This window comes from Herpailurus yagouaroundi, unplaced genomic scaffold (assembly GCF_014898765.1).
Source record: "Herpailurus yagouaroundi ecotype Mexico unplaced genomic scaffold, PumYag 160, whole genome shotgun sequence".
NCBI lineage: Eukaryota > Metazoa > Chordata > Mammalia > Carnivora > Felidae > Herpailurus > Herpailurus yagouaroundi.
Window position 1 is genome coordinate 46,197,870 of NW_024412401.1, and position 24,986 is coordinate 46,222,855.

At 52.0% G+C, this 24,986-nt stretch overlaps 1 protein-coding gene across 15 annotated transcripts in view; it reads right to left on the minus strand.

Moving 5' to 3' along the window:
• Positions 1-24,986, minus strand: part of DENND1A (DENN domain containing 1A) — a 511,997-nt gene that overhangs the window by 29,681 nt on the left and 457,330 nt on the right. For all 15 annotated transcript variants that reach the window (XM_040482265.1, XM_040482264.1, XM_040482268.1 and 12 more), the window contains one exon: positions 22,558-22,689. In XM_040482265.1, the coding sequence (XP_040338199.1) occupies positions 22,558-22,689 (132 nt within the window). The remainder of the gene's footprint in view (positions 1-22,557; positions 22,690-24,986) is intronic.

The following is a 24,986-nucleotide window of genomic DNA, read 5'->3' on the forward strand; positions in this document are numbered from 1 at the left end:
GAGATACACTGAGGCTTTCTGGGCCCTGTGCTGTTTATGTTTAGCTGGCAGCATGGGCCCAACCGTGCTCACAGACCTGTCCTTGGCTGGAGCCCACCCGGGGGTTGGAAATGCCACCCGGGTGGAAATGCCAGTGAAATGAGCCCGGCAGCCCACTGCACCCTATTTCTTCTCCATCATGTTTACAGGAAAAGTGTGGGGCAAAAGGGAATGGAGCCCCTCAGCCCACACTGATCAAGGGAAAGTAAAAGGACAGGGAGAGGGGTGCCTCCTGCAGTGTGCACAGGCTGCCGCCTCATCCCTCCCCCGCCTCTCCTCGTCGCCCCCCCCCCCCCCCCCCCCAAGCCCCGCTTCACTTGTTTTTGGCCACTCTACTTCTGGATGACCAGTTCTCCAGCCCACAGTCCTTGCGGCTCATCGCCTCTGACCGAGTCATTGCCACCCTGCAGGCGGGGGTGGCAGAACCCCCAGGAGGCGGCCTCTGGGCTCAGAGAGTCTTGGGCTGAACCCCAGCCCCCCACCCCACCATTTGGATTTCCACAGGCCCATGACATAACCACCTGTGCCTCACTTTCCTCACCTGTAAAAGCAGGTAGTGGATTACCCACCCCAGGGGGCCGTTAGGGAGATTCAGTGAGACATGTTCGCCAAGATCTTCCCACCGTGCCGCCAGCAGACTTTAGCAACCATCACCGTTAGCAGGTCTCTCCCCCTCCAGCCTCTCCCCTCCCCATCCATCTCCACGCTTGTTCCAGAGTGGACTTAAAAAAATATATATATATATACACCCAATCGTGTCATTTGCCAGCTTAAATCATCTCAGCGGAAGGCCAGCGTCTCCCAAGGCATCTCCCAGTGCATCCCGGGAGATGCATTGTATGAAGGAAGAAAAGGGGGTTCCCTAGCCTGACACGTCCGGGAAATGCTGCCTACCGCCTTGCTCCTTTTGGAGATTCACAATGCCAGTTAGCACAGCAAAGGCTGCCAAGGCTTGCAGTAAAAAACCCACCTTAAACAGGCAAATCCCTATTAACTTTTTTCTTGTATGTCCTATTTCTCCCAATTTATTTGAACACAGACTCACTTTCCCTATAACAGCTGTTAATCTTCCCTGGAAAACGCTACCTGCAGCGTTCAAAGCCCTCCAGGCACTGGGCACCACCCACAGACCTCTTCTGTCTCCTCCCTGGTGTTTTGCACGCCCCCCCCCCCCCCACCGCTCCATCCCTCCCCAGCCCCTCTACCCCATCCCACTCGGCTTACCCTCCTGTTCTCCCTGAGTGCTTCAATACTGGTCCCCTTGCCTGAAGCACCTTTTCATTTCCTTGTGTCTCACCCTGGGCGCCTCATATTTGTCCTCTGATGCCTGGCTCAGGTGTCACCGCCCCCAGGAGTCCCTCCCTGCACTTCCCTGCTACCAGTGTATTCACAGCACACAGGGTGTCATTTCTCTGTTTATCCTGGGATCTAGTTGAGTGCTGGTACATAATAGGCGCTCAGCAAAAGATCCTTGGCTTAAAGTTTCTGGCACGTGCAGAGATTTGACAAATGTTCGTTCTCCAGATTTCGTATTTAACTTCTTTCCCTTTGACTGTCACCAGGAAGTGCTGGTCCTTTTGCAACTGAATTTATACATGGTGGGGAGAACGTAGACTCTCGATCACACCCGACCCAGAAGCCAGCAGAGTAAGTCAGGGGGATTTAAAGTCACTATGAAAGGGTGATGTGGTACCTATGTTAGGGCCCCACTGCTGGGGTATATGGCACTTCCCACAGGGCCACGCACCAGCGGACACACCACTCCGAGAACTTCCCAAGTCTGCTGGGGTGGGATGGCAGCTGGGGACACAGGCTGGGGAGAGCTGAGTGCCCTGGGGACAATCAGAAGAGGCCACAAGGGTGAGTGGTGGTGATTTGGGTGGGAAGAGGGAGTGAAGAAAGAAGTCGGGGAAGGATAAACTCAACACACCACTTTGCAGAACGTGGCCCCAGTGCGTGGAAGCTGATTCGGGGACTAACTGAACGTGGGGGCAGGGTGGCCTGGGTGGCTCAGTTGGTTAAACATCTGACTCTTGGTTTTGGCTCAAGTCACGATCTCCTAGTTCGCAGGATCGGGCCCTGCGCTGGGCTCTGCGTTGAGGGTGCGCAGCCTGCTTGGGATTCTCTCTCTGCCTCTCTTTTGGCCACGCTCTGATAAGGAAATAAACATTAAAAAGAAAGAAAAGAAAACGGGGGCTCTGGCAGTGTGAGTGGGGGCCCAGGGAGGCTGCAGAGCTGGCCAGGAGCCCTGTCCCCTACTCCCTAAGGGCAGAGACCTGCTCACATTCTTCTCTGCACCGCAGTCCCCAGTCCAGGGCTGGTACCGGCTTGTTCTTCTCTTCGCATGGCCCTAGTATGAGGAGCATATCTATCTGTGAACAAGGAAACAGACTGCAGCGAGGCAAAGTGACCCGCTCGTGGCCCCAACTGGTACTGGGGAGTCCTGGGAGTGGGTCTCAGGCCTCAACTCTGGAACCAATGTGCTTCCCACCGCTGGAGTAGGTGGAGACAAAACCAGAAGAGCCTTAAATCAGAAGGAGCAGAGCATGAGAAAGCCAGGTCCGGGCACCTGTGCACAGACATCACGTTGTACGCGGCCCTCAATTCCCTGGCTGGATCAAAATGCGGCTACACTGACTGCTGTTTCTTAAGGGAGTTCAAAAGGCTGGGCCTTTGGCAATCTTTTGCTAAGAAGAGTTCCATTCAGCATTTCATCTGGCACTTCCTGAGCTGGGCTAGGGTAGGAGGGATGGTGGGGCTGGAGGTTTTGATCATCAACACATACACCTGTTTTCCTGAAGGTCGTGTCCAATCAGGGAAGCAGATTCATGCTCACAGAGCGGAAGGATTCCTCCTACGTATGTTTGCAGAACAACTGCTTGGGGCCAGGGCCCAGAGACTCAGGAGAGTAAGACACAGTTCCTGTCCTTAAGAAATGTATGGTCTGGTGGCATTTGACCTATCGTAGAAAAACACCTTTCTTAGTTTATAAAGAGTATTTGGGCTAAAACCAAGAGATATACTTCGAGTGAGAAAGACGTGGGTTCGTGTGTCAGCTCTGCCGTTTTCCAGTTGAGTTCAATACTGGTTCTGCCACTTGGGTGAGTTATTTAACCCAAGTCCCAGTTCACTCTTCCGCAAAATGGAAATAACTCTTGAGTCACATGCACTGGTGTAAGGATGCTACAACAGGAGTGCAGTTGTGGCCTTGGGGGCTTTGGCCCAGCGCCTGATGATGAACAGGACCAGCCAATCCCCTCTACCCCTGTTGGACTGACAAGTCTTCCTAGAAAGGTCCCGTGGATGTGAAGACCTTGGTTTTCCAAGGGAGTGTATTGTCAGCAAGGCACTGTTGAAAGTGACTGGATTTTAATAATAATCTCTCTTATTTATACGATGTGTTTTCCTTTCAAAGCATTTCTGCTTCTCCTCTTTCCTCTGAGACTCATATCCCTCAGTGAGGCAAGTTAAAGGAGGATCATTTCTCTGCTATAGTGGCAGGAAACAGGAGGCCCAGAGAGGTTAAGGGACTAGTATGAGGTCACACAGCTAGTAGCAGGAACTAAACAAGCAGGTATTCTTAGTGCATTGCACTACCCTTGTCAACCCAAATTTCCAAAGTCCTCTGGAATCCCTTCTGATGTGGTTTTTCTTTTTTTTTTATTTAATTTTTTTTTCAACGTTTATTTATTTTTGGAACAGAGAGAGACAGAGCATGAACGGGGGAGGGGCAGAGAGAGAGGGACACACAGAATCGGAAACAGGCTCCAGGCTCTGAGCCATCAGCCCAGAGCCTGACGCAGGGCTCGAACTCACGGACCGCGAGATCGTGACCTGGCTGAAGTCGGACGCTTAACCAACTGCGCCACCCAGGCGCCCCTGATGTGGTTTTTCTAATCCGTCTGCAGACAGAATCTGTTGTTAGAGATCTGTGCCTAGGAGAAAACGTGCATGAGAGTGACTCACATCTTCCCCTTCCTTCCTTGAGCATGTCTTTCCAGTGCCTTCCAAAGGAGGTATGAAATTCATTTGTTCATTCATTTAACAAACAGTGCACATCAGTGAAGACGACACAGTCCTGTCCTCCAAGGCCTCCCACTCTGATAGAATGGGTAATGATGCAGGGGGGATAGAGGGGTGTGGAGGTTGTGGAGGTCCACAGGGGGAGCTTCTCTACTGGATAGGGGTGGTAGAGAGTTCGAGTGCATGGTACAGGGGAACTATGGTGGCCCAACGTGGCTAGAGCAAGGATAAATGTGAGGACAGGTCAGGCCAGGACCCTGGATGGGCCGGTGGGGTCACATAATATAGGTCCTTGAATATCAGGCTAAGGAGTGTGGCTTTTCTCTTGGGAGCAGTCGGGAGGGATTTAGGTAAGGGGTTGGGGGGACATATCAAAGCCTTGGTGTAGAAGTTGGATGGGAGGAGGAGGATGGGTGGGCTTCTAAGGACAGGCATTCCCCCCCTCTGCCCACCGCCAGCCACAGGGCCCTGCCCAGGCCTCCATGTTGTGAACTCAGTGCTCCCGGCCACCTGACTACTGCGCGATGTAAACGTGAGAGAGTAAGCCCGAAAGTGTGATTGACACGGAAGTCCCAGAGAAGAGAGGAACTCTTTGGCCTCTGCCCGGCCCTTGGCGTTTGTATCTGTCAGCCGTGTGAGCCAGGTGAGTATGCTCATTGGCTATGAAGCCCACATTTATGAGGACAGCATCTGATTTGCAGTTAATTTGTTGATGCAGCAAAACACATTGTTTCCAAAAGGTCAGGAGGGGAAGCCGTGTTGGAATATCAACTTAATTACCTGGGCGGCATGGATGAGCGGGTGCCCTGCACAAGGCTCCGGGTGGCAAATGCTTGACTGGAGGCACGGCCCTGGAGCAGAGGGTGCAGTGCGTGCTTGGTGGGGGTCGGGGTGGGGGGGGGGCAGCCTGCACAGTAGGCACAGCCAGAGCACGGCCTGCCTGTGTGGTATGGCGTCTAACCAGCTTGCTTGCTTGCTTGCTGGGGGAATCCTCTGGATGGAAACGAGGGTCGTTACCCCATTTCACAGATGAGGGGAAGCAAAGACTTGCCCAGGGCCACATAGGGCAGTGGATGACAGGCCTCCGGAAGAGGGTCAAAGAGCTCATCTGAAGTCAATTGTGGGTCGGGGCAGGGTCCTGTGGTCTAAGTGGGAGGGGCTGGCTGTTTAGGAAGCAAAGCGTGGATTTACTCAGTCCCCAAGCGGGACACATCTTGGACTATCCCTTCAACATGCTTCGAGGTCACAATCAGCATCGCTATTTGGCTGCTGGGAATGTAGGGGCAGGAGGGAGTGGAGGGACAGGTGCTACCTAAGGCCACACAGAAGGTGAAATGTCAAAGTCAGTGGGGAGATAGGCCAGACCCCAATCAGAGACTGGTGGCATGGCAAGGGAGGCATAAGAACAGAGATGCCGGAGGCCCACGCGATCGATGAGCTTTGTTGAAAGCAGAAGGCTGTGCATACAAAGCTTGGGGTGTGGAGGCAGCCAGGGCCCTCGCACTTCCCCCTTCTGAGGGCTGGAGATAGTGGATGTGCCTGATGGCAGCTGGAGGTCTCGGGTCCTATGTCCGAATGGTGCTCTGAGCTGCCTCTTCTCCGGCAGACTCTGTGTAGCCCATAAGGAAGCTGCCCCAGCGTCCCCAAAGGGGAGGCTGGATAGATGCCTGGGATTTCTCTATCCTAGGGATGTGCCCCAACCAGGTATGTTGCCAGGAAGGAGAGGGAGAAAGAGAAAATTCACAATAAAACTCTGTCACTGTTTAAGGAGGAAGGAGTTCACCTGGTTAATTTTCCTGGCTAGTAGCCACATCAATTCTCTGACCTGTGCGTGAGACAGCCCTGGTTGGGAGAGGAAGGCAAAGCGTTCTGTGGCTTTACAAAGGGCCTCTGGGCTGAGAGTAGGCCTCCTCTACTCCTCGGGACTGGAAAGCTGCTATTATACAAGATATGGAAATAAAAGAAGGTTCCTTTTGATATGCCTCCAAAAAGGACCGTACTGGGGCTATATTTTGCGGAGAGCGTCGCCTTTGAAATGCCCAACCAGCTCTTTTGGGCACAGCTCCTACCTGTTTCCTAACTCCTGTCATTACCTGCAGTCCTCTCGTCCACCCTTGAGAGCTGGTCCTGCCTGTGGGAGGATCAAATGCCTGCCTCTGCTTCAGCGTTTCAGCAAGGACAGCTGGAGGGGCTGGGCGCTGGTGTCCCGGGGTACTCGCTCTGTGCCGACAGCGCTGGGCAGGGCCCTGGGCCCCTAGACAGCATTCCGGAACCTTCCAGGCCTGAGCACCTGCAGAGTTACCTCCGTGCTCCAGGCTGTAATCTTGGAGGGACGCTCCTTACAAGATGCGGCACAGGGCGGACTTTCTACATCACGGCCAAGGATGAAGTTTCCAACCTGCCCACAGCAGGTGGCAAGGAGGTGCTTGTACATGGGAAAGGGAGGCTGGTGGGGGGCTCTTATCTTGGAGCACCCTGGATGGGCCAGTGTTACTCCAAATATCCCAGTCAGTCCTAAAACTCTGGACAGAGGCTCCATCATGATCCCTGTTCTATAGACGTAGAAACTGAAGCCTCTTGCTGAAACTCACACAACATAGTTAGGAAGTCAGTCAGGCTGGCTGTCGGGCAGAGGAGGGTCTCGACATGCCGTGACTTGCCGTCCCGAGGCATCATCTGTGAGGGGACACTCAGGACCAAAGGTGGTCCTCTGAGAGAAGCCGTGGCACCTGCCACTAGGTCTGCAAGCCATCATCTCCGGAAAGGGGATGCTTAGGTTACCGTCCCCTCAACAGGTCACCTTGCGAGGCCATTCTCTCAGGTTGGTCCCGGGCACTTTCTCCGCAGTGAGTGTGGAGCTGAAAGACATCTCAGCCCGGTCCCGAAGAGCGGTGCGTTCCTCCCTGATGTTGACAGGAGTAGTATTTTGTAGTGGTGCTGGTTAATTTGTAGTGGCATTTGTGGTTTGAAGCCTTGTCAAGATCCCTGATTACCTCCCGTGCAAGGAGCTTGGCTGATGGGGAAGTTCACATGCTGAACAAAAGCGGCGAGGCAGCTGTGAGGAAGGCTGCGAGGGGGCCGGGTGACCCCAGCCGCTTGGGGGACAGAGGCGGGGGTAGAGAGGAGGGCCGGCAGTGGGGTGGGGGAGGGGTGCCTTTTGTTTTTAGTCAGGTGCAGCTGCTCGGTCTGAATAGGTGGCATCCCATTGGTGGCCGGAGGTCGGGCACCAGATGCGGCTGGTGGCTGGGCAGGGAGCTTTGCTGACGTGTACCATTCTCTGCCCAGACAGAAGCAGGAGGCGGGTGCTTCGCTGCTACCTACACCAGGGTAGCCATCGGGGATGCCATGAAGGGTGCCTGGGTGACATTCCCAGGAGGTGGGGGGGTCATGGGGAGGGGCTTCCAGATGTCGGGAGACAGAAGTCCCGCGATATCAACACGGGCTACTGTTTTCTTGGCCCTTGCTACATACCGGGGCCTGTGCTAGGAGCGTTACACGTAAGGCCTCTAATGACATCAACAACCCTGCAGAGAAGGGAAAAATGGGGAAAAATCCCCATTTGGTAGATGAAGAAACTGAGGCCGCATGGCTCAGTGACTTGCCCAGGCCAGACCTCACAGCTAACAGGTGGCAGAGCCAGGATCCAAGCCCAGGTAGGTATGTCTGACTCCAAAGAAGCCCACATTCCTTCCATCAGACCCGATATCCAACTAGCAGAAGGAAGATGCAGAAACGTATCCCCTCAAGGCCGAGGGTGCTCTCCTCTCCCTGGGGAGATCTCCCACACTATCCTTTGAGCTTTTGGCCCTGCTACGTCTGTTCTGACCACACAGAAGCGTTCACCTCTGCAGCCACCTGCATTTCACCGGGCCTGTGTCCTGGCTCGGTGAGGGTTTGCTCAGTGCATTTAAGGGCCAGGGCCAGCTCAGCAAAACCGAGGCTAATTTATCATCTCCGGAATGATGTCCACCCCAAGCAGTACGCCACTAGCAAATTAAAATAAAAATCTTCTCCTGATTTTGCAGTTGTACAGCTAGAACCGCATGGCATCCTCTGGATAGAGAGCCTGATGTCACGAAAGCCTCTCCACTGCTCTCCCTGGTCCGCTCGCCGCCTGGGGGAGCAGGGCCCAGCCCCAAGACTGTCCTTAGCAGGCTGTCAGAGGCCAGCCCTGCCCCCACCAGCCCCATGACTCACCCCACAACAAGCAGCCCCTTCTGTCTAGCCCCAAACAGACCCCGCCCTGTCCATCCTGTGCCACCCGTGTTCGCGGTCAAATGCTCATCTTGTGTGCCCGTCTTGCTCTTGCCTCCCCGATGGATCCTTCTCATCCCTCAGGCCCCTGCCCCTTCCCTGGAAGCCACCTGTCTCTTCCTGGCTCTACGGGGCCGGGCTTCTTTCTTCTGTCCCTCTGCTAATGACACTGGGCCCCTCACAGGTGGCACCGCGTCCTGTTCACACCTGGACCACTGGCTCTGGGCACAAGGCCGGCGCGTGGTTAAGTGCAAAGTACTTGCTTGCCCAAGACTGTGGAACCGGGACCAAATGATCAGGGAGGCCATCGCCCAGCATTTGACTCACCCAGACCAACTAGTCATTGTCCCCGGACCCCAGCCGCTATGCCCAGAAGGCCGGCGGCATCTCCGGCATGCTTTTGATCAGGAAAAACTCCCAACCGAGAGGTATCCCGGTCCAACAGGTTGAGCCCCAGGGCCATGCCGAAAAGCTGGAGACTTTTTGAGAGGAATGCGAAAGTGAGAAGCAATACGATCCCCAGATGTGAAACATCCCCAAGTTTCCCCAGTGTGTCTGTTAAAGAAAGACAGGTTCAGGAGACAGAGGGTTTTTTTTTTTTTTTTTTTTTTTTGTCCTCCATCCGTTCAAATGGATGGAGGACCTGGTTTTAAAATTCCTGGACCCTGGAATACATTTCTATCTGTGTCAAAGTCTACCCCTCCATCGCCTCAGCAGAGTTTAAAATCCTAGCTAATAGGTTAACAACTGTTTTTCTTCAGCTTCAAATGGAGAATATCAGAAGGCCGGGGGAATATGCGGCTCTCCAATTTGTACGGACTGCACACAGCTCCCTGCAATGTGTGTTTGACAGGACTGACATTTTGTACCGCTGTGAGATGGGAAAACGTGTGACATTTTTATTCATGGTGGCGTACGCCCTTGTAATGATCAGCTCTGGTCGATGTGCTTACCGCAGCAGCCCCAGAGCCCTCGGAGAACAAACAGGAACCCAAGGTGCCAGCAGTTCGACTGCCTTATTAAACACCGCCAGGATCCTAACGAAGACCAACTACTGGAAAATCTCACTGTCAAATCCTCAAGGACATTGTCAGCGCACAGCTAACTGCATATACTTTTCATTTAAAATACTGAAATCCAGCATTGTGCCATTACGAGCGAGGGGAGGGGCGCTCGCTCCAGTGGCCATTCTGTCAGCCGCTTCTTCGGAGCTCCAGATGCTGGAGCCAGATGCCCAGTGGGGTTCACGGCTCGGAAGGGGGCAGCAGAGATGGGGAGCCGACCTTCTGAAAAGCCCAGCCCTACCTTCAGGGCGAAAGGCTGAAGGTTACAGGCCTCGGCTACGCGTCACCCGGAACGTCGACCCACGGGTTCTCTTCGTAAGCTGAAGCGAACCTGCAGGATTTGAAAATCCGCTCCCCTCTCCACCCCCACCCCCCCACCCCAGCCAGCCATCTTCCTGTAGGCACAACCCATTACATCCTGCAACTTGGTGCTAATCAGCCTTCTGTTTGGTGGCAGACCTTAAGACATCTGTAGGAACACACGGCCGCGGCAGGTTTCAAACCCTGGCAGGAAAGCTGCGTGTCAGGATGCCCACCTGCATCCTCACCACTTGCCTCAATACAAAGGCCTCGAGGTCAGCGGGCAGGAGGACCCCCTCCCTTCCACTGATACACACTGATGGATGGAAGTCAATCACGTGGCCGACCCTCGGAGCTTTTCGGGTTGTTACGCTGGGTGATTTGGTTATGGCTGCATATACTAACATACTGATGTATTTATTTTGTAAATATGTATTATTTATACGGAGCCTCTATTTCCATACTCCAGCCCTGACGCACCAAGGCACGCTCTGCTATTTATTTATGGGGTCCTTGTCGCAACGGGCCTAACAAGACGCCTGCGCGTGGTTCTTGCAGGTTTGCAACAAACCTTAAGTGGTCGCCTAAACAACCGGATGTTCTCCATCCATCACGGGCAGAGGCTTGCATTTTAAGGGGCTGCCCGTAAAGTTTAGCATAATACCGTCCATCATCCTTGGCAGAGATGACCTGGGACACCGGAAAGCTGGCAACCCAGAGAGCAGGAGCCGTAACACTCCACACCCCGGGAAGGGGGAGAGGGTGGAATAAGGTATGGGTAACAGGACCCAGAGAGAGCGGAAAAAGAAAGGCGGCTGGTAGGCAGCCTTGGGGCAAAAGCGGGACAGAGAGGGTGGAGGTCACTGTACCCTGTTTCCCCCAAGCTGGCCGTTCTGTCCCTCGGCAGAACCTTTCACACTGGGCTACGGAGGGGGATGTCCACCGGGTCTGCACACCCCGACAGATACTCCCGCTCTCATGGGCTGTGCCTCAAATCTCATGAGAGCACGTTGGCGGGCGGAAGAGAAGCTCAGCCTGTGTCTAGCCTTGGGTCATTCTAAGGTGAACCTCAATAGCTCCCGCGGAGGGCAGCCAGCCCAGCACCAGGTTGTGTCTCCCGGATCTCTCTCAAACCTTTCCCTCCTCTTCACCCCCATAAGTGGGGTCCTAGGTCAGACTCCCACTAGCTCTTGACTGTGAGTCAGCGGCCTCGTCGGCAGCCTCCCTGCTTCACCCACCTCCCACCCCTTCCCATGTGGCCTAGAAAGTTCCCGGATGCCACTCCCTCAAATACAATCTTCACTGGCTCCCTGACACCCACAAGACGCATTTCAAGCTCCTCCGAGACCTGGGCACTGCCCACCTCCACGGTTTGGCTCCCAGCCCTGCCAATTGCTTCCTGGCCTCTTGCTTCCCCGTGTTAGCCCCCCTCTTCTCTGAAGAGTCAGCTTCTCCTATCCTTACATAGGTCACTCTTCTTCCCTGGAATGCCCTCCTCCTCCGCCTCCACCTAATATACAACTTATCTTTCAAGATGCAGCAGACATGTCACCTCTTCTGAGAAGCCTGCCCTGCTTCGGCCAAACATCTTAGGGCCCCTCTCCAGCCAGTACACTACGTCCAATAGCATCTCTCTCTCCATATGGTTTGGAAAGAATGCCACGAAGGCAGGACCATATCTTATTCCTCTGTGACCCTGGGGCCCTGGACAGGGCTTGCAGCCGATACGCCTCGTTATATGTTGGATAAGTGAAGGAAGGCATTAATGAGGACATAAAAGAACAACTCAGAGTTCTGCCTGGCAAGAAAAAACTCCAAGGCTTCAGGATTTTTACCCCCAAAGACAGAAGGGCGGCAGGGGAAGAAGAATTCTTAGCTGGTCATCATGGCTTGGGCAACTGAAGGTGTCTGGGAGACAGCCCTGGGGCAGAAGCTTCCCTCCCACCCTGCTTCCCCCATCTGTAGAAAGAACAACCCCTTGGTTAGCAGGCCTGGGAAGTGACAGTCTCCTGGGCTTCCTGACTGCTTTATTCCAGCCGGCCTCAAGGCACCATCTTGCCAAGACCCCACCTACTGGCCCTCTGCAAAGATTTTACTGTCTCTTCTCCGGAAAGAGAGTGCAAACAGGGATCCACCTAGAAGGAGTTTGGGACCGGGGCATCCCAGGGAGGGCCGGGATGTACCCGTAACCATGGAACCGGATGGCTGATGGGGAGCAACACCTCAGAAACTCAGTTTCAACGGCTCCCAGGCAATGATAATCCCCTACCACACTTTGCATTTCAAGTGGGATAGAATCAACGATCCCTTGGGAGCAGTCCCTTTTATACGTTCTGTTTTCGTACTTTGATTACATTTTAAAATTCTCTGCAGTATCAACAAACAAACGCACCGCAACACTGCAGAAGACGCGGAACCAAGCAGACTGACGATAAAACCAACGTGGCAAAGCAATAGCTCAAATGAGGGACACGGTCAGGGCGATCCCAGATCCAGTGTGCAGGAGGCTGGCACGCAGCCTTTGCTGCCAAGGTGCCCCAAGGTCAGGGGGCCTGGAGGTAAAGGGAAAAGCAGCTGGGGCTCTGAGTCTGAATCCGTGGTACCAGCCAGGGGATTAGGGTGAGGCCCTTGACCCTACTGAAGAGGAGGGCGGTCTAGACCCCACTGCATCAGTCTGGGTACGATAATGTGAGAAAAGGCAAGCACCCAGTACCCAGGCATTCAGAAGGGCAACATCACTGTTCCTTGTACACTCCTCACTCCATGGTGGTAAGGAATCCGGGACTCTGTAGGTTTATTCTGGGGAGAAAGCCAGGTCCCAGATTCAGGCAGCAGCCATGAGCAGAGGCAGAACAAAGTGCCCTTGACCTCCAAGGCCATCCTGTCCACACTGCTGGAGTCTAAACAGGCCCCACGCCGCTGGCAGCTACCACCAGACGCCTCAGGAAACCAGGCAGAAATGACGACGAGAGTTTGACGAGAGGCTCAGGGCGAGGGGAGAGCCTGGTCTCCGGCATCAGACAGACCTGGTGTGGAATTCTTGCTCTGCCACTTACTGTGTGACCTTGGGCAAGTCGCTTAACCTCTCTGGGACTGGCTTTCTGGAGATAATAATAACTGTATCAATCTTACACGGTTGTTGAGAAGATTAAGTGAGGTGATTTGCCGGTGAGAGGCCCGAATCCCACAGAGTAGGTCCACGTTATAATGAAAACCAACCCAGTCCACCTGACCCGTCCTTATGGTGCCACTGCTCAGTCTGTCATCCCTTCCTTCTCGGCATGGCCAGGTTAATAATTTACCTAGTTCACAGATGTGCTTAGGGATGGACGGGGGACAACAAGACAGGCGCCTCCTGGCATAGCACGCTTATAGCCATGGGGTGGGGACTCCCGGCATGGCCCCTGACACCATTCGAGTCCATTCTCCCAGAGGATCTTGCTTGTGGGAAATAACTTATTTTCAATATTTTATGTTTTATTTCCCCTTCCCTACCGTGATAAACTCCCCACCTTTGGCACAGAGAATTCTAATCTGAGAAAATGCCTCCTCTGGTCTCGCTGAATCAAATTTCCTGCTCTTGTCCTGCTGGGCTCAATATCTCGCTGGCAGGGAGCTGGATTCGGAGCTGCTCCAGCACAAACCTTAAAAGAAATGCTGTTTTTAGGCTCTGGTCAGTCCTCTGGCAAAGAGGCCCTGCTGTCACGCTGCGGAGCGTGCACAGACTCGGGGGACGCAGGAGGCCTGTCGCTCACGCACGGCACCGCGCACGGGGGTTTCAAAGGGACCACAGGCCCTTCAGAATACCAGCCACCCCTGTTTTCAGTTTCTCCTGCTCTGCCGAACTGAGCGGCTGCTCGAGGCATGCACGGAGCTACTCCCACCTTTTCCTGCAATTCTCCACCTTTCACGTACTCACTCAGCACTCGGTCATTCCCCAAACTCTGCCTGGACAAGTCCTCTGTGCCGGGCCCCGTGAGGCTGCCAAGGTCACAGAGCTGAAGCTGATACCGTCCCCGTCTCGGGACAGTGTGTCAGGCATGGGGATGGGGCCGATCCAGAGCAGGGAGGGGAGAGCTCTGCTTGGAGGAGTCAGGGAGGGCTCCTCGGGAAAGAGGGGCTTGAGGGGAGCCCTGAAACATTGACGGGCTTTTGTCAGGAGGAACAGAGGAGGAAGGACATTCCTTCCTGGCAGTGGACAAAGTAGGAGCTGGTTCACCGAGGGGCTCCCCCCGGCACCCAGCATGGGATCTGGCCCGGAGCAGATACCCAGGAAGAGCAGTGGAATGAACGAGTACAAATTGTGTGCTGGGGACAAGAGGAAAGGATGGGACCCTGTCCAGGTTGGAGGGCACTTAGCAGAGCCTCACAGGGGGAGAAGCACTGGCCTGACGTGGAGGATGGCAGGTGCTTCCAGCCCAAAAGGCTCAGCGGTGGGCAGGGGAGCTTGAGAGGGGGGTCATTCCGGCAGAGCCCTGAAGACTGGGTAAGTTCTCCGACCACCAGGTGAGTCTGTGATCGGGGAGGGAAATCCTGGGGAGGGTCCCATATTCTGGAGGGCCAAAGGGGCTGCCTATCTCATTGCTTGCTGATGTTTTCTGATGTCCCTATGCCTCACAGACCAGTTGAGGAGAGCAACATGTGACCCCAGAAATAGAGGGATGTATGGGTACAGTGGGCTGGCGTCCTGGTAGAACTGGGGTGGGGCAGGTTTGGGGGAGGCCAAGGGCAGTGAGAGAAGCTCACGAAACAGGGATGAGGTAAAAGCAGATACCGGGGCGACCAGAACAAAGATGCCGTGTTCTCTCAGCACAGAGCTGGGGTACAAACCCAAGCTCTAGTCACAAACGACATGGCTTGGAATCCTGACTGTTGCTTCTAAGCTGTGCACCCTGGCTAAGTCTCCATCCTCGCTCTGTCTGGCAAGGGGAGAGAATACCTGAAACTCCCCCAGGTGGCTGAAAGGATTGTGGGCTAACCTGTGGGTACTGCCGAGCACCGTACCTGGGGTTGGAACACAGTTCTCCGGGTCTCCGCTCAGTGCCCGGCGCGACATGAGCAATTCGTCCTCACGCCCCTCCCACAACTGCCCTGAGACCATCCAATGCCTCGCATACAAGAGGTGCTCAAACTGTTGGTAAACTGCTCAAAAGTTCTGGAAGGTGGGTGGTCAGGGAGGGAGCTGACCATCCTCACGTGTGCTGAGTGGAGACCGGGTGCTGTAGCTTAGCCAGCTACATTGCTGTCCGAACCCGGATTTTCTCCTGGCTGCTGACACTTCCCGGCCCTTCCAGGGCGCATCAGGAAATTCACCCCGCAGTGCTGAACTCTCTGGCCTTCTCAAGCTCCCGGTGACGAGACGAATAGCATCTGAGAAGGCTTAATCAGAATTCTCCTGAGTTTTCCACTTGTTATGAGTTTCCAGAATCTGAGTTCTCTCTTTGATTGGCAAGGTTCCCCTCCCAAATCGAACATGTGTGCCCAGAGGAGCAAACCCTGGCCTTGTTAACCTTCCATTGGAAAGCTGTCTCTGGGCTAGCCTGGGCTCCTGAAAAAGTGAGTCTGCGTGGAAAGACAGGCCTGCCAGCCACCCTCTCCGGGCAGACCTGACAGACCCACCAGCAATTAGGGGCCTCGCTGCTTTTGGAATGGCAGTGAATGAGTCCCAGCAACTCTGGACAGCCACCCCACCAGGACGGAAGGCAGAGCAGGCTGTGGTCAGGCTGCAGCTGGCACAAAAGCTGGAGTGGAGCCAGAGGGGCTGGGGTGGGGGACCACCACAGCAGCATCGGCCTTCTCACGCACAGACATGGCTGAGAGAGCAGGAAGAGGGGCGATGGAAAAAGGGGAACCAGGATTTGGAAACAACGGGGACTCTGTGGACTGTGAAAACACGGCTGACGAATCAGAGCACGAAAATGACTTTGGACTACAGACCACGATGCTCATCGGCTCCCTCCCGTCTGGTGCCCCAACCTGCCCCACGGCCTCTTGTGCTTGCTGTCCTAGTCACATCTGCTCCTTCCGGCGCCATCTCCTGGCCATGCCGCCAGCCCCTCGCCCTCTCTTCCATGAGGCAACCCCTGCTCAGTCGAGGTGTTGGCTTTCCCACCGAGAGCTGTGGGGACACAGGTCAGTCACCAGCGCACACAGGCAGGAAGGCTGCCATGGAGGGGTATGGGTTCTGAGAGCCACGATGATGGTCAGGGCCTGGGCAGCCGGGCTGGCTGGGGGGCCGTGTCAGTGGGTGACCACCAGCTGGCTCTTGCTTCCCCACTGGAGAAATACACGTATTTACCGAGGGCCTATGTGCAGCACTTAGCTGGACAGATAAGATCGCACTAAATCCTTACAACAACCTGGGACATGGGTACTACCATCCCCACGCCCAAGATGGGGAAACTCATTTCACTGAGGTTAGTTAGGAACAGCTAGTTAGTAACAGAGCTGAAATTTAATTCCAGAGCCGCCTGATGCTAAAACCTGTGCTTTGTTCTCTCTACTACCCTGTCCCTCAGCGACCGATCAGCATCTGCCTTTTCAGTAGTTACATTTTGAGGGGGGGGGGGGGACGCGGGCTGTGTTTGCTTTTTCTGTCTCTGTGAATGGATGGTATATACGCGTGTGTGTGCACGCATAATATTTTGACCACGCGACTTGAAAGCAAGTTTTAGACATCATGGTTCTTTGCCCCTAAATGTTTCAGTATGCATCTCCTAGGAATAAAGATAGCCCCCCACCAACCATGATATTAACAATAATTCCATCATATCAACTAACATCCTAGTCCATCTTCAAATCTGCCAACTTCCCCAAGAATGTCTTTAAAGCTTAAAAAAAAAAACAAACCCCACCATAATCCAAGTTAAGCTCTTCCTTTGCATTTGGTCATGCAGTTTAGTCTCTTTTATAGACAAAATCTTTGCTTTATGTAATTCAAGGGATGCCAGACTTTTCCTTCCCTTGACTGCTCTCCCTGGCTCCCCTCCTCCCTGGCTCAACCCACCCTGGGAACAGGGGGTACCCCCATTCCTCTGCCTCTTTCCCCTCCCTTCCTTTCCCCAGACACACGGGACTAGATTTGGGAGCTCATAAAAACACAAAATAAGAGGATCTAAATTCCTATAATACAAAGCTGTTTCCACTTGGAAATAAACCCCTTATTTATGGAAAGTGATTTGGAAGTAGTTTTTGGCCACTAATGGAATATTCATTTTTCTTCTTCACGTGAACAGAATTATAAGCAGAGCAACTGCAATAAAACCAAATGACTGGCTGGACACACCGCAAGTACTTAAACAATAATCAATCAATTATTAATCAATTTAAAAATCCACATCAATAATAAAACCTTAAGATGTTTACGGCACGCCAGTTCAGCGCCAGGTCTTGTGGCAGACTTTCCAGAGGCTCACATTCTCACAGGGGAGGACGCGCATCAAAGAAATAATTACAAGGCTGTGCGAGACGCACGGCGTGTGCCAAGTTCTAGGGTAGCACAGAGACAGGAGCGGCTAACTCTTCCCAGGAGCGGATTTACAAAAGGGTCCTGCTGTGAGGGCAGACAGGTAGACCATGAGGGGCCTTGTGTGCTAAGCCAAGGAAGAAGGGGGAATGTTTGGGGGTGGGGAGGAGCAGGGAGGTCACAAGGCCACTTGTACACGCTTCAAGTGGACCCTGAGAGGCCATGTGGGGTATGTAGTCGGGGGTAAGTCTGCAGGCCAGACGCCAGTCAGGAGACGGTGGGCCAGTCCATCTGAGTGATGACACAGCTCGAACCAAAGCTGTGATGGAGGCCATGGAGAGGAGAGGGACTGAGCAGTGCCCGGGAGGCAGAAGGGAGAGGCTCTGAGGAGGGGGTGAGTGGACCCAGGCTTCTGGAGAGAGAGCGGCCATTCACTGAGGTGGAGACGGAGGTCGAGGAGTGAGTTTGGCAGGGAATGTGTGTGTTCAGACTGCAGGCTTGTGGTTTGAGGTGCCCGGGGATTACGGGAACGTCTGTGGGAGGTGGTTGGGAGGCAATGGCTAACTTGAAAGGAATCGCGGGTGACTTCCAAGCTCAATGGGGCAAAAGGGGTTTCTCAGGGCACTCAGAGCCAACGGTGCTGAGAAGGCAGTCACGGGCTGGGCAGCTTTTCCAGCCTAGTGCGAGACTGGCACTAAATGGCCCAGCTCATGCTTGTCAAGCAAGAGCTCTCCATATGCACAGACGAGCAGGCAACCATATTCCAAGATTTGCTCCCGGGGGTGTATCCAAACCACTCTGTCCCAGATCTCTGGAAGACACGCTAGTGCCTAGTTTGGGCTTCGGTTTAGCCAGCTTTTCAAACTTTATGTTAAAGAGATTTAGAAGCCTCTGCTCAAGTGGGAGAGCAGAGCACCTTTCGATGCGCTTTTGGGGATCTCCAGGTTGGAAGGCAGGCGATCGTGTAGTTTGCAGGACCAATCATCTGGAGGAAACACACGAATGGGGCCCTGGAGGGGGTTTACCATGATGTTTTTGCTGGTGGGGCGGGAGGTGCTGCCCTACTTCTGAGACGCATAGCGTGGCCAGCACGTAAGCAGGACTAGAACCCAGTCACTAGGCTCGTGCGGCCAGTCGGGTCCCGCCAGCCAGGGTGGGGGCTGAGAAACAGAGGTGCCGTTGGCTGCACGGTGTGAATCAGCTACTAGCTCAAGCACGCGTCTCCCGAGCCTCTTTCCTCATTTGTACAACGGGTGTTGTGCTTTTCTTCCTTACCAGCACAGAGGTGAGAGCACCTAGTGGCCTGTCCACCTTATTAGACACAGGGAGCAAAGCGGTTTCCAGGGTGGTGCTACCTTTGAGGACCTCTCCAAAGAAGGGGTCAAGGCAAGGTGTTCTGGCTGAAGGGTGAGCGGAGGACGTGGCTTCTTCACCCCTCCACCGCCACGGAGAGGAGGGAATGTCCATTCCCCCTCCCAGGAAAGAAAAGTGGGGGGGGGGAGGGACCCCTTAGCTTCTCTCTGCACCCCTGCCAGGGGGGAGGAGTGCTTTCCCGGGGGCGGGGGTGTGGGAGAACTGCCCATGCGCTTCGCTCCCTGCACCCTGGCGCCTCCCTCTTGCGGAGCAGCCAGTCGCAGGCGCTGCCCGCAACTGTCCCCCTTCTCCTGTGCGGGGTAGCTCGGTCTTTTTAATTCTGAAGTGAAGTTTTAGCAAGCCCATCTGGCCTCAGGTCTAAAACAGTATTCTCCTTTCAGCCTTATCAGTAAAAAGCTGGCATGCTTATCTCATTTGACTATCTCCTGGGCCTTATTTCTCAACTATTCCGAACTTGGGAGGGGAAGAAAGAGGTATTTAAAGCCTCTCTAAACCTAAATACTTTCCAAGGTAGGAACGGGCATTGTCAAGTTCTTTGAGGTTTTTGAACTCTTTAAGAGAAAGCACGCATGATCAGGATGCAGGGGCTAACTGAGGATCCATTTGCTTCGCTCTTGTCTGGAACCATCGACATGGCTCCTCAGGAGCGGCCATACGTGCGTCTGCTTTAGGAAACAATATTAGGAAACAATCGAATCCTTTGTGAGGTCTGTTTGTTGACAAAACATTTTTTAATTATAGGGCCCAACTTGGGACTGTGGGGAGCGGTCCTCGGTCCTTGGGGGGAAGGGGTTGCCTCTGGGGGCCCTGAGAGTGCCCGAAGCTCACCCCACTTCGGTGCTCATCACTCAGGGCTGGACTGTCCATTTGCTAGTCTGTCTCCCTCATTATGCCCCACAAGGACTTATTATTGTTTTTTGTACATGGTAGGTCTCAAGACACGGATGAACAGATAGATGCATAAATAAATGGAGGGATGGTCAGAGCCTCAGAGGAGGAAGCTGCAGGGAGGCACAGAGGCAGAGAGCACCCCGCGCGGCGGCGCGGAGGCGGCGCTGGGCCCGGCCGGCGCCTCCTCCTCCTCGAAGGCCTCCCTCTGCCAGCTCCCAGGCACAACCACCCGGGTCCCCCCGCAGTGTCCCCACCAACCTCCCCTGGCTGGCCACACGTACTCCTCGAATGTGATAACCGTCTCTACAGTCTCTGGCCCAGATGGAAAGCTAAGCGTCCTTAAAGAATGAGATCCACAGAAACGCACAGCCAAGGCCAACTCTTTCTGAGGTTTGCCTGTACTGTCTGGCTAGTTCAAATTCTTTCGCTGGGACACATTCGCCTTAACAGACACATCAAACAGCTGAAATCCCTGCCTGGTGAGGGAGCCAGAGTGGGCTTCGCAGGTGGACTGTCCTAGGTGCTGGCACTGTGGCCCCGGCCAGGTCCCCCTGGGTCCCCGGGCTTTAGTGCCGGATCCTTAAAATGTGCCTAGCGATCCCTTCCTCAAAGGGCGAGGGCACAGATGACACATTTTCCAAAAACAGAATGTGTACTGTCGGGGTCACAGGAGTATTTCAGGTGACGTATGGACGGACACTTAACAAGATTTTTTTGATATGCCTTAGAGAAAAAAACTGGACTGAGACGTCAGACCTGTGATTCTGTCAACGTCATTACTTAGGACGAGGCTAAAGCTGGTACCGACGTCAGGTCTGAGCCTATTTAAAGAAACACAGCAAGTACAAGAATAGCACAGATGGTAGGAGGGTGTGGCCAAAATTTTTGAAGTGGAACTCGAAAGCCTGTTCTTTGAGAATAGAAAGTCCCTAAAATTCCTGCTTGCCAGTAGTAGGCGCTCTAGAAACACCGCGGGTTCCGGTCAGCGGCCCACCAAACCGGGGTGCCTGGAAAAGCACCGAAGGACACCCCAGCCCTGGGGGGGGGGGGTGAGGGGCAAAGCCGGAAAGAGTTAAAAGAAAGGGGTCTGCGGTTTCCCCGGCCCATCCCCCCCGCAGCTAATCTGTCACCTAATGAAGAAGCGGCCGGCAGCAGTGAGCTGGCTGGCAGTTCACTTACGGCAAACTGATTAAGAATGTTCAACCAACAGCAGACTGTAGACCTTTCCAGAGAAAATAAATAGAGTGTAGACTGTATGCAAATGTGTTTGTCACTTTGACAGCACGTCTCAATTAAGGCATCTCGCGGCTGCGGGTAGGCTCTGTGGCTGCAGCTGTAAGGGAGAGCCCGCTGCATGGCTGATACTTGGGGCTTGACCTTAATCCGCATGCATGCATTAAGAAAAAAAAAATCCTGCCTTCCTGTACACTTGCATAATGCTGGCAGCCACGTGAGGGAAGTGACAAACGGGGAGAAAAAGCCACTTTCATCCTCTCCAGTTTACAGACCTGTGAAGGCACAGACAGTTCTTATTTCAACAGAGTTTGGGGTGGCTTTTTTAATTGTTTATCCCCCACCCGCACACATACACTCTTATTCTGCATTTAGCTGGGAATGACATTAAAGCGTCTCCACTTCTTGCTGAAATGGAAAGAAGGTTTTTCTCCATTTCAAATAGGGCCTCCTTTTTTGTGTTTCGAAAATGGAATGTTTAACACCATGAAATCCCTCTCCCCCGCCCCCTCTTTCTCTGTAATGGGCTTCAAACTCCAGCGAGGGGCTCTTTTCATGGGAAGGTTAGTGTGTGCAGGAATGAGGACAAAGGAAAGCAGGAAGCTGGCTCTAGAATGCCACGCTGGCTACAATGGGGGCTGTGCTTTCAGCAAACACCGCCAGGGAAATGGGGTGCAGATGTCTCCAGCAGGGCCTGAGCCCCGGAGGAGGCCGCTCTTGAGGGTGCAAAAGCAACAAACACAATCTGAAGATAAGCATTCAACCAAGGGAGCACTGCCCCCAAGAATGCCTCTTTCTTGTACTACATTTCCATTTTGATCACGTCCCTTTTAAGTGTAAAATCAGGAAAAGGGGTGACCCTCCACAACTTTACGACATATGAACGTATTATCTGAAAATACTGATTACACAGGAAGATTCTTATGTGTCAACAAACTCACCCCTTACAATAATAACCCAAAGCAACCATTTCATTAATTCTCTTCATTCCTAAATAGCTCAATGCTGGTACACAGTAGGCACTTGATAAATAAATGTCTGTTAAAAACAGGGCATTTAAAAATGTATCTAGATCCTTTATGTGACGGAAAAGCAATCATATTTAAGATAAAATAAAGGAGGCTATTTTAATTATGCTCCATCTGATAAATGGCTAAAGAGTCAAGCGATTTAAAAATACATAACCTTGCGAATTCTTGTTACAGTCACATCTTGCTGACAGCCATTTTTCACAAACCAAATAATTATGACTTTTGCTCATCAGGAGAGTCAATTGAAGAGAAATAAGGGAGAGTGCCCAATCTATTTCAACTAAAATACAGCCACCGCTTGGAAATAGATTTAAAAATTCCGTTTTTCTACAGAATACAATGTTTTACTTAAGGGGGAAAAAATCAAACAAATAAGACAATTTTTCAAATGCTCAGGTCATCAAAATAGTTGGAGAAAGAATCGCATCTCTAGAATAGTAGCGTGGGTGTTTACTCTGAGAAGCACCACTCCCGATATTGATTTTCAGGAAGTACATTAATAAAGAACTCCTAATTGATTTTTTTTTTAAGACTTCGCTTGTTGCCTTTTATTTGAAGGTGCAAAGAAGGGCCTGGGATGCTAAAGTGTTCTAATGAGATGCTTAGCTAACGGAGGCACCTTAAACGGAGTGCCTTGGAGTGGGGGAGGCGGTAGCTGCATTTAATGACTTCATTCAAGAGTTGAGCTAGTTTACGAGCAGAGCCACGCTGTCTCAAAATTTTTGAGAGTTGACCTTCAAAACACGCTTGTAACCAAATAAACGTTCAAAGGTGTGCAAAACTCCACGGAGTTGTTTTGCCAACGAGAGCGGCAGTGGAAAGCCTGTCTGCTGCAGGTGCTATGTATAGCTTCTGCTAAAAAACCAAAGGGCAGGGTACGTACCTGTCCGAAGTGGACAGTGATTGGCCTCCGGTCTTCTCGGAGCTTAGGGTCCTTGGCCTCCACCAGTGGGGACGGCACAGTCTTTGGCGGCTGCTCTTCCATGGTGGGGGCACAGCCATTCTCGGTGATGTCCTGCAGAGAGAAGCCAGTGGAGGTTGGTGTTGGGGTCGCGGCACCTGCTGTGTGCAGATGCTCCCTCCAGGCCCATGGCCAAGGGGCCTGCCCCGGAACACACCCTCTGGGATGTTCAGAGCCCGTTTTCCTCCGGGCGATGGAGGAAGCAGAAGGCTAACTTGGCTCTTTGACTTTTAAGGATTAGAGAAACCCAAATCATACACGTTAAATTACAAAAACCAGGTAACAATTCGTAACAGTGGGGGGAAAGTCTTTTTGTTCTATTACCTTGCACAGCTATTTCCATTTTTACATATTCACTTTGTCCACATGCAGACATTTAAAAATTACTTGCAATCACAGCTCATGCATAATTTTACATTCTATTTTCTCCTACTATATTATAAGCATTTCCACAGTACTAGTCATTTTAATGATAATTTTAATAGATGCATAATATTTCATTGAGTGGCTATATAATAACTTAATAACCCACTCTACTGTTATTGGGCATTTAGGCTATTCCGTGTGTGTGTGTGTGTGTGTGTGTGTCTTTCTAAACACCGTAGTGATAAACATTGCAGTTTTTCTTTCTTTTGGATTACTTCTTTTATAGAAATCCCTAGGAATAAAATTACTAAGTCAAAAGATATAAACATTCTAAGCCTTTTTATTCATTCTACCAAATTGCCTTGCAATTTACACCAACTACTGACAATGGATGAGTTATCAGCTTCATGGTACTTGTTAGCCTTATCATTTAAAGAAATGTATTGCTAATTTAAGAGGTGCAAAATTAGACCTCATTGTTGTTTTAATTTGCATACTTTGTTATTTGTGAGTGTGGACGCTTTCTCCACACTTGCTTCCTGATGATGTTACTGTCTGTGAGAATGAGGTGTTTATGCTCTATCTTTCTTAGCCTTTATCTTTCTGGCAAAGAATGACGAGACCCGGGTCTGAGTTAGGATTTTATGACTTGGAGAACACTTAAGGAACCAAAAAGTAATATTTTTAAATTCAGAAATTTACACTGAATTTGGACTTCTGGTGAATGAAGTCAAAGTATAAAGAAAAGAAAAACCCACTGTGCAAAAGGCAGGGAATGGTTCCTTTGGTTCTTTGGGAGGATGATGGTGCCCACTTGTGCTCTATGGACCACGTGTTTTACTCAAGTCATGAACGTTGCTTAGATTCTCATTGGAACAAGGCAGAGAATAAATGTACAAATAAAAAAATTTTAAAAACCCCATTTAAATGATAATAATTTTTTTTTTACCAAGTAAAAACAACTCCCAGTCAGAATGAAATAATAAAGGAAGGGCGCCTGGGTGGTTCAGTTGGTTGGGTATCCAACTTCGCTCAGGTCATGATCTCACAGCTTGTGAGTTCGAGCCCCGCATCAGGCTCTGTGCTGACAGCTTGGAGCCTGGATCCTGCTTCGGATTCCGTCTCTCCCTCTCTCTCTGCCCCTCACCCGCTCATACTCTGTCTCTCGCTCTCTCAAAAATAAATAAACATTAAAAAAAAATTTTTTTTAAAGAATGAAATAATAAAGGAAATTTCCAATTCTTTTCATTGCTAAAACAAAGACATATTTCGGTCAAGACACACGCCTTTAGTACTCATTAAATTCTGCACACAAAAGACTTGACAACTGGTTGCTTTTAACCTAGCCAAATAAAGAGAATGGTGGCCAATGGAACAAAGTGGTCCTCTCTCGGATAATAATGCGTTAAGGAAGAAACACACATAACATTTGTGAGCCTCAATCTCCTCATCTGTAAAATGGGGATATGGTAGGTAGGAGGAGTAAAGGAGATAAAGCAACATAAGTGCGTCTAGAACATTATTACTCAATAATGTCCTATGTACAGCACTTAATAATAATGGGGTACTTACTAATAATAAGGTATAGACTTTATTATAATAAACTCCAGGGATCTATCTATCTATATTCAACCCCACACACTCAGCTGCAGACTCTGGTCCTGCCTGGTGACAACACAGGGAGGTGATGGCCTCTTGGTTTCACAGGAAGGGCTTGCATTAAGTGGCCCCCAAGTCTTAGCTTGGCTGAGGCTGCGTGATGAGAGGCTGCCGACAGCCAATTAGAAAGGGCTCTTTTGGAAAGGGGCTGCCCTAAGGTGCTCAGGTCAAGTGGAACAAAGAGGGGGAGGGGCTCCATCTGCACCAGAAAGTAACAAAGGGCAAAGGGGGCATTCTGGATCCAGGTGGGGTTACTGAGAAGACAGACACAAAGGTTGGGTAAAGCCAAAGAGTGCAAAAAAAAAAAAAAAAAAAAAAAAAAAAAG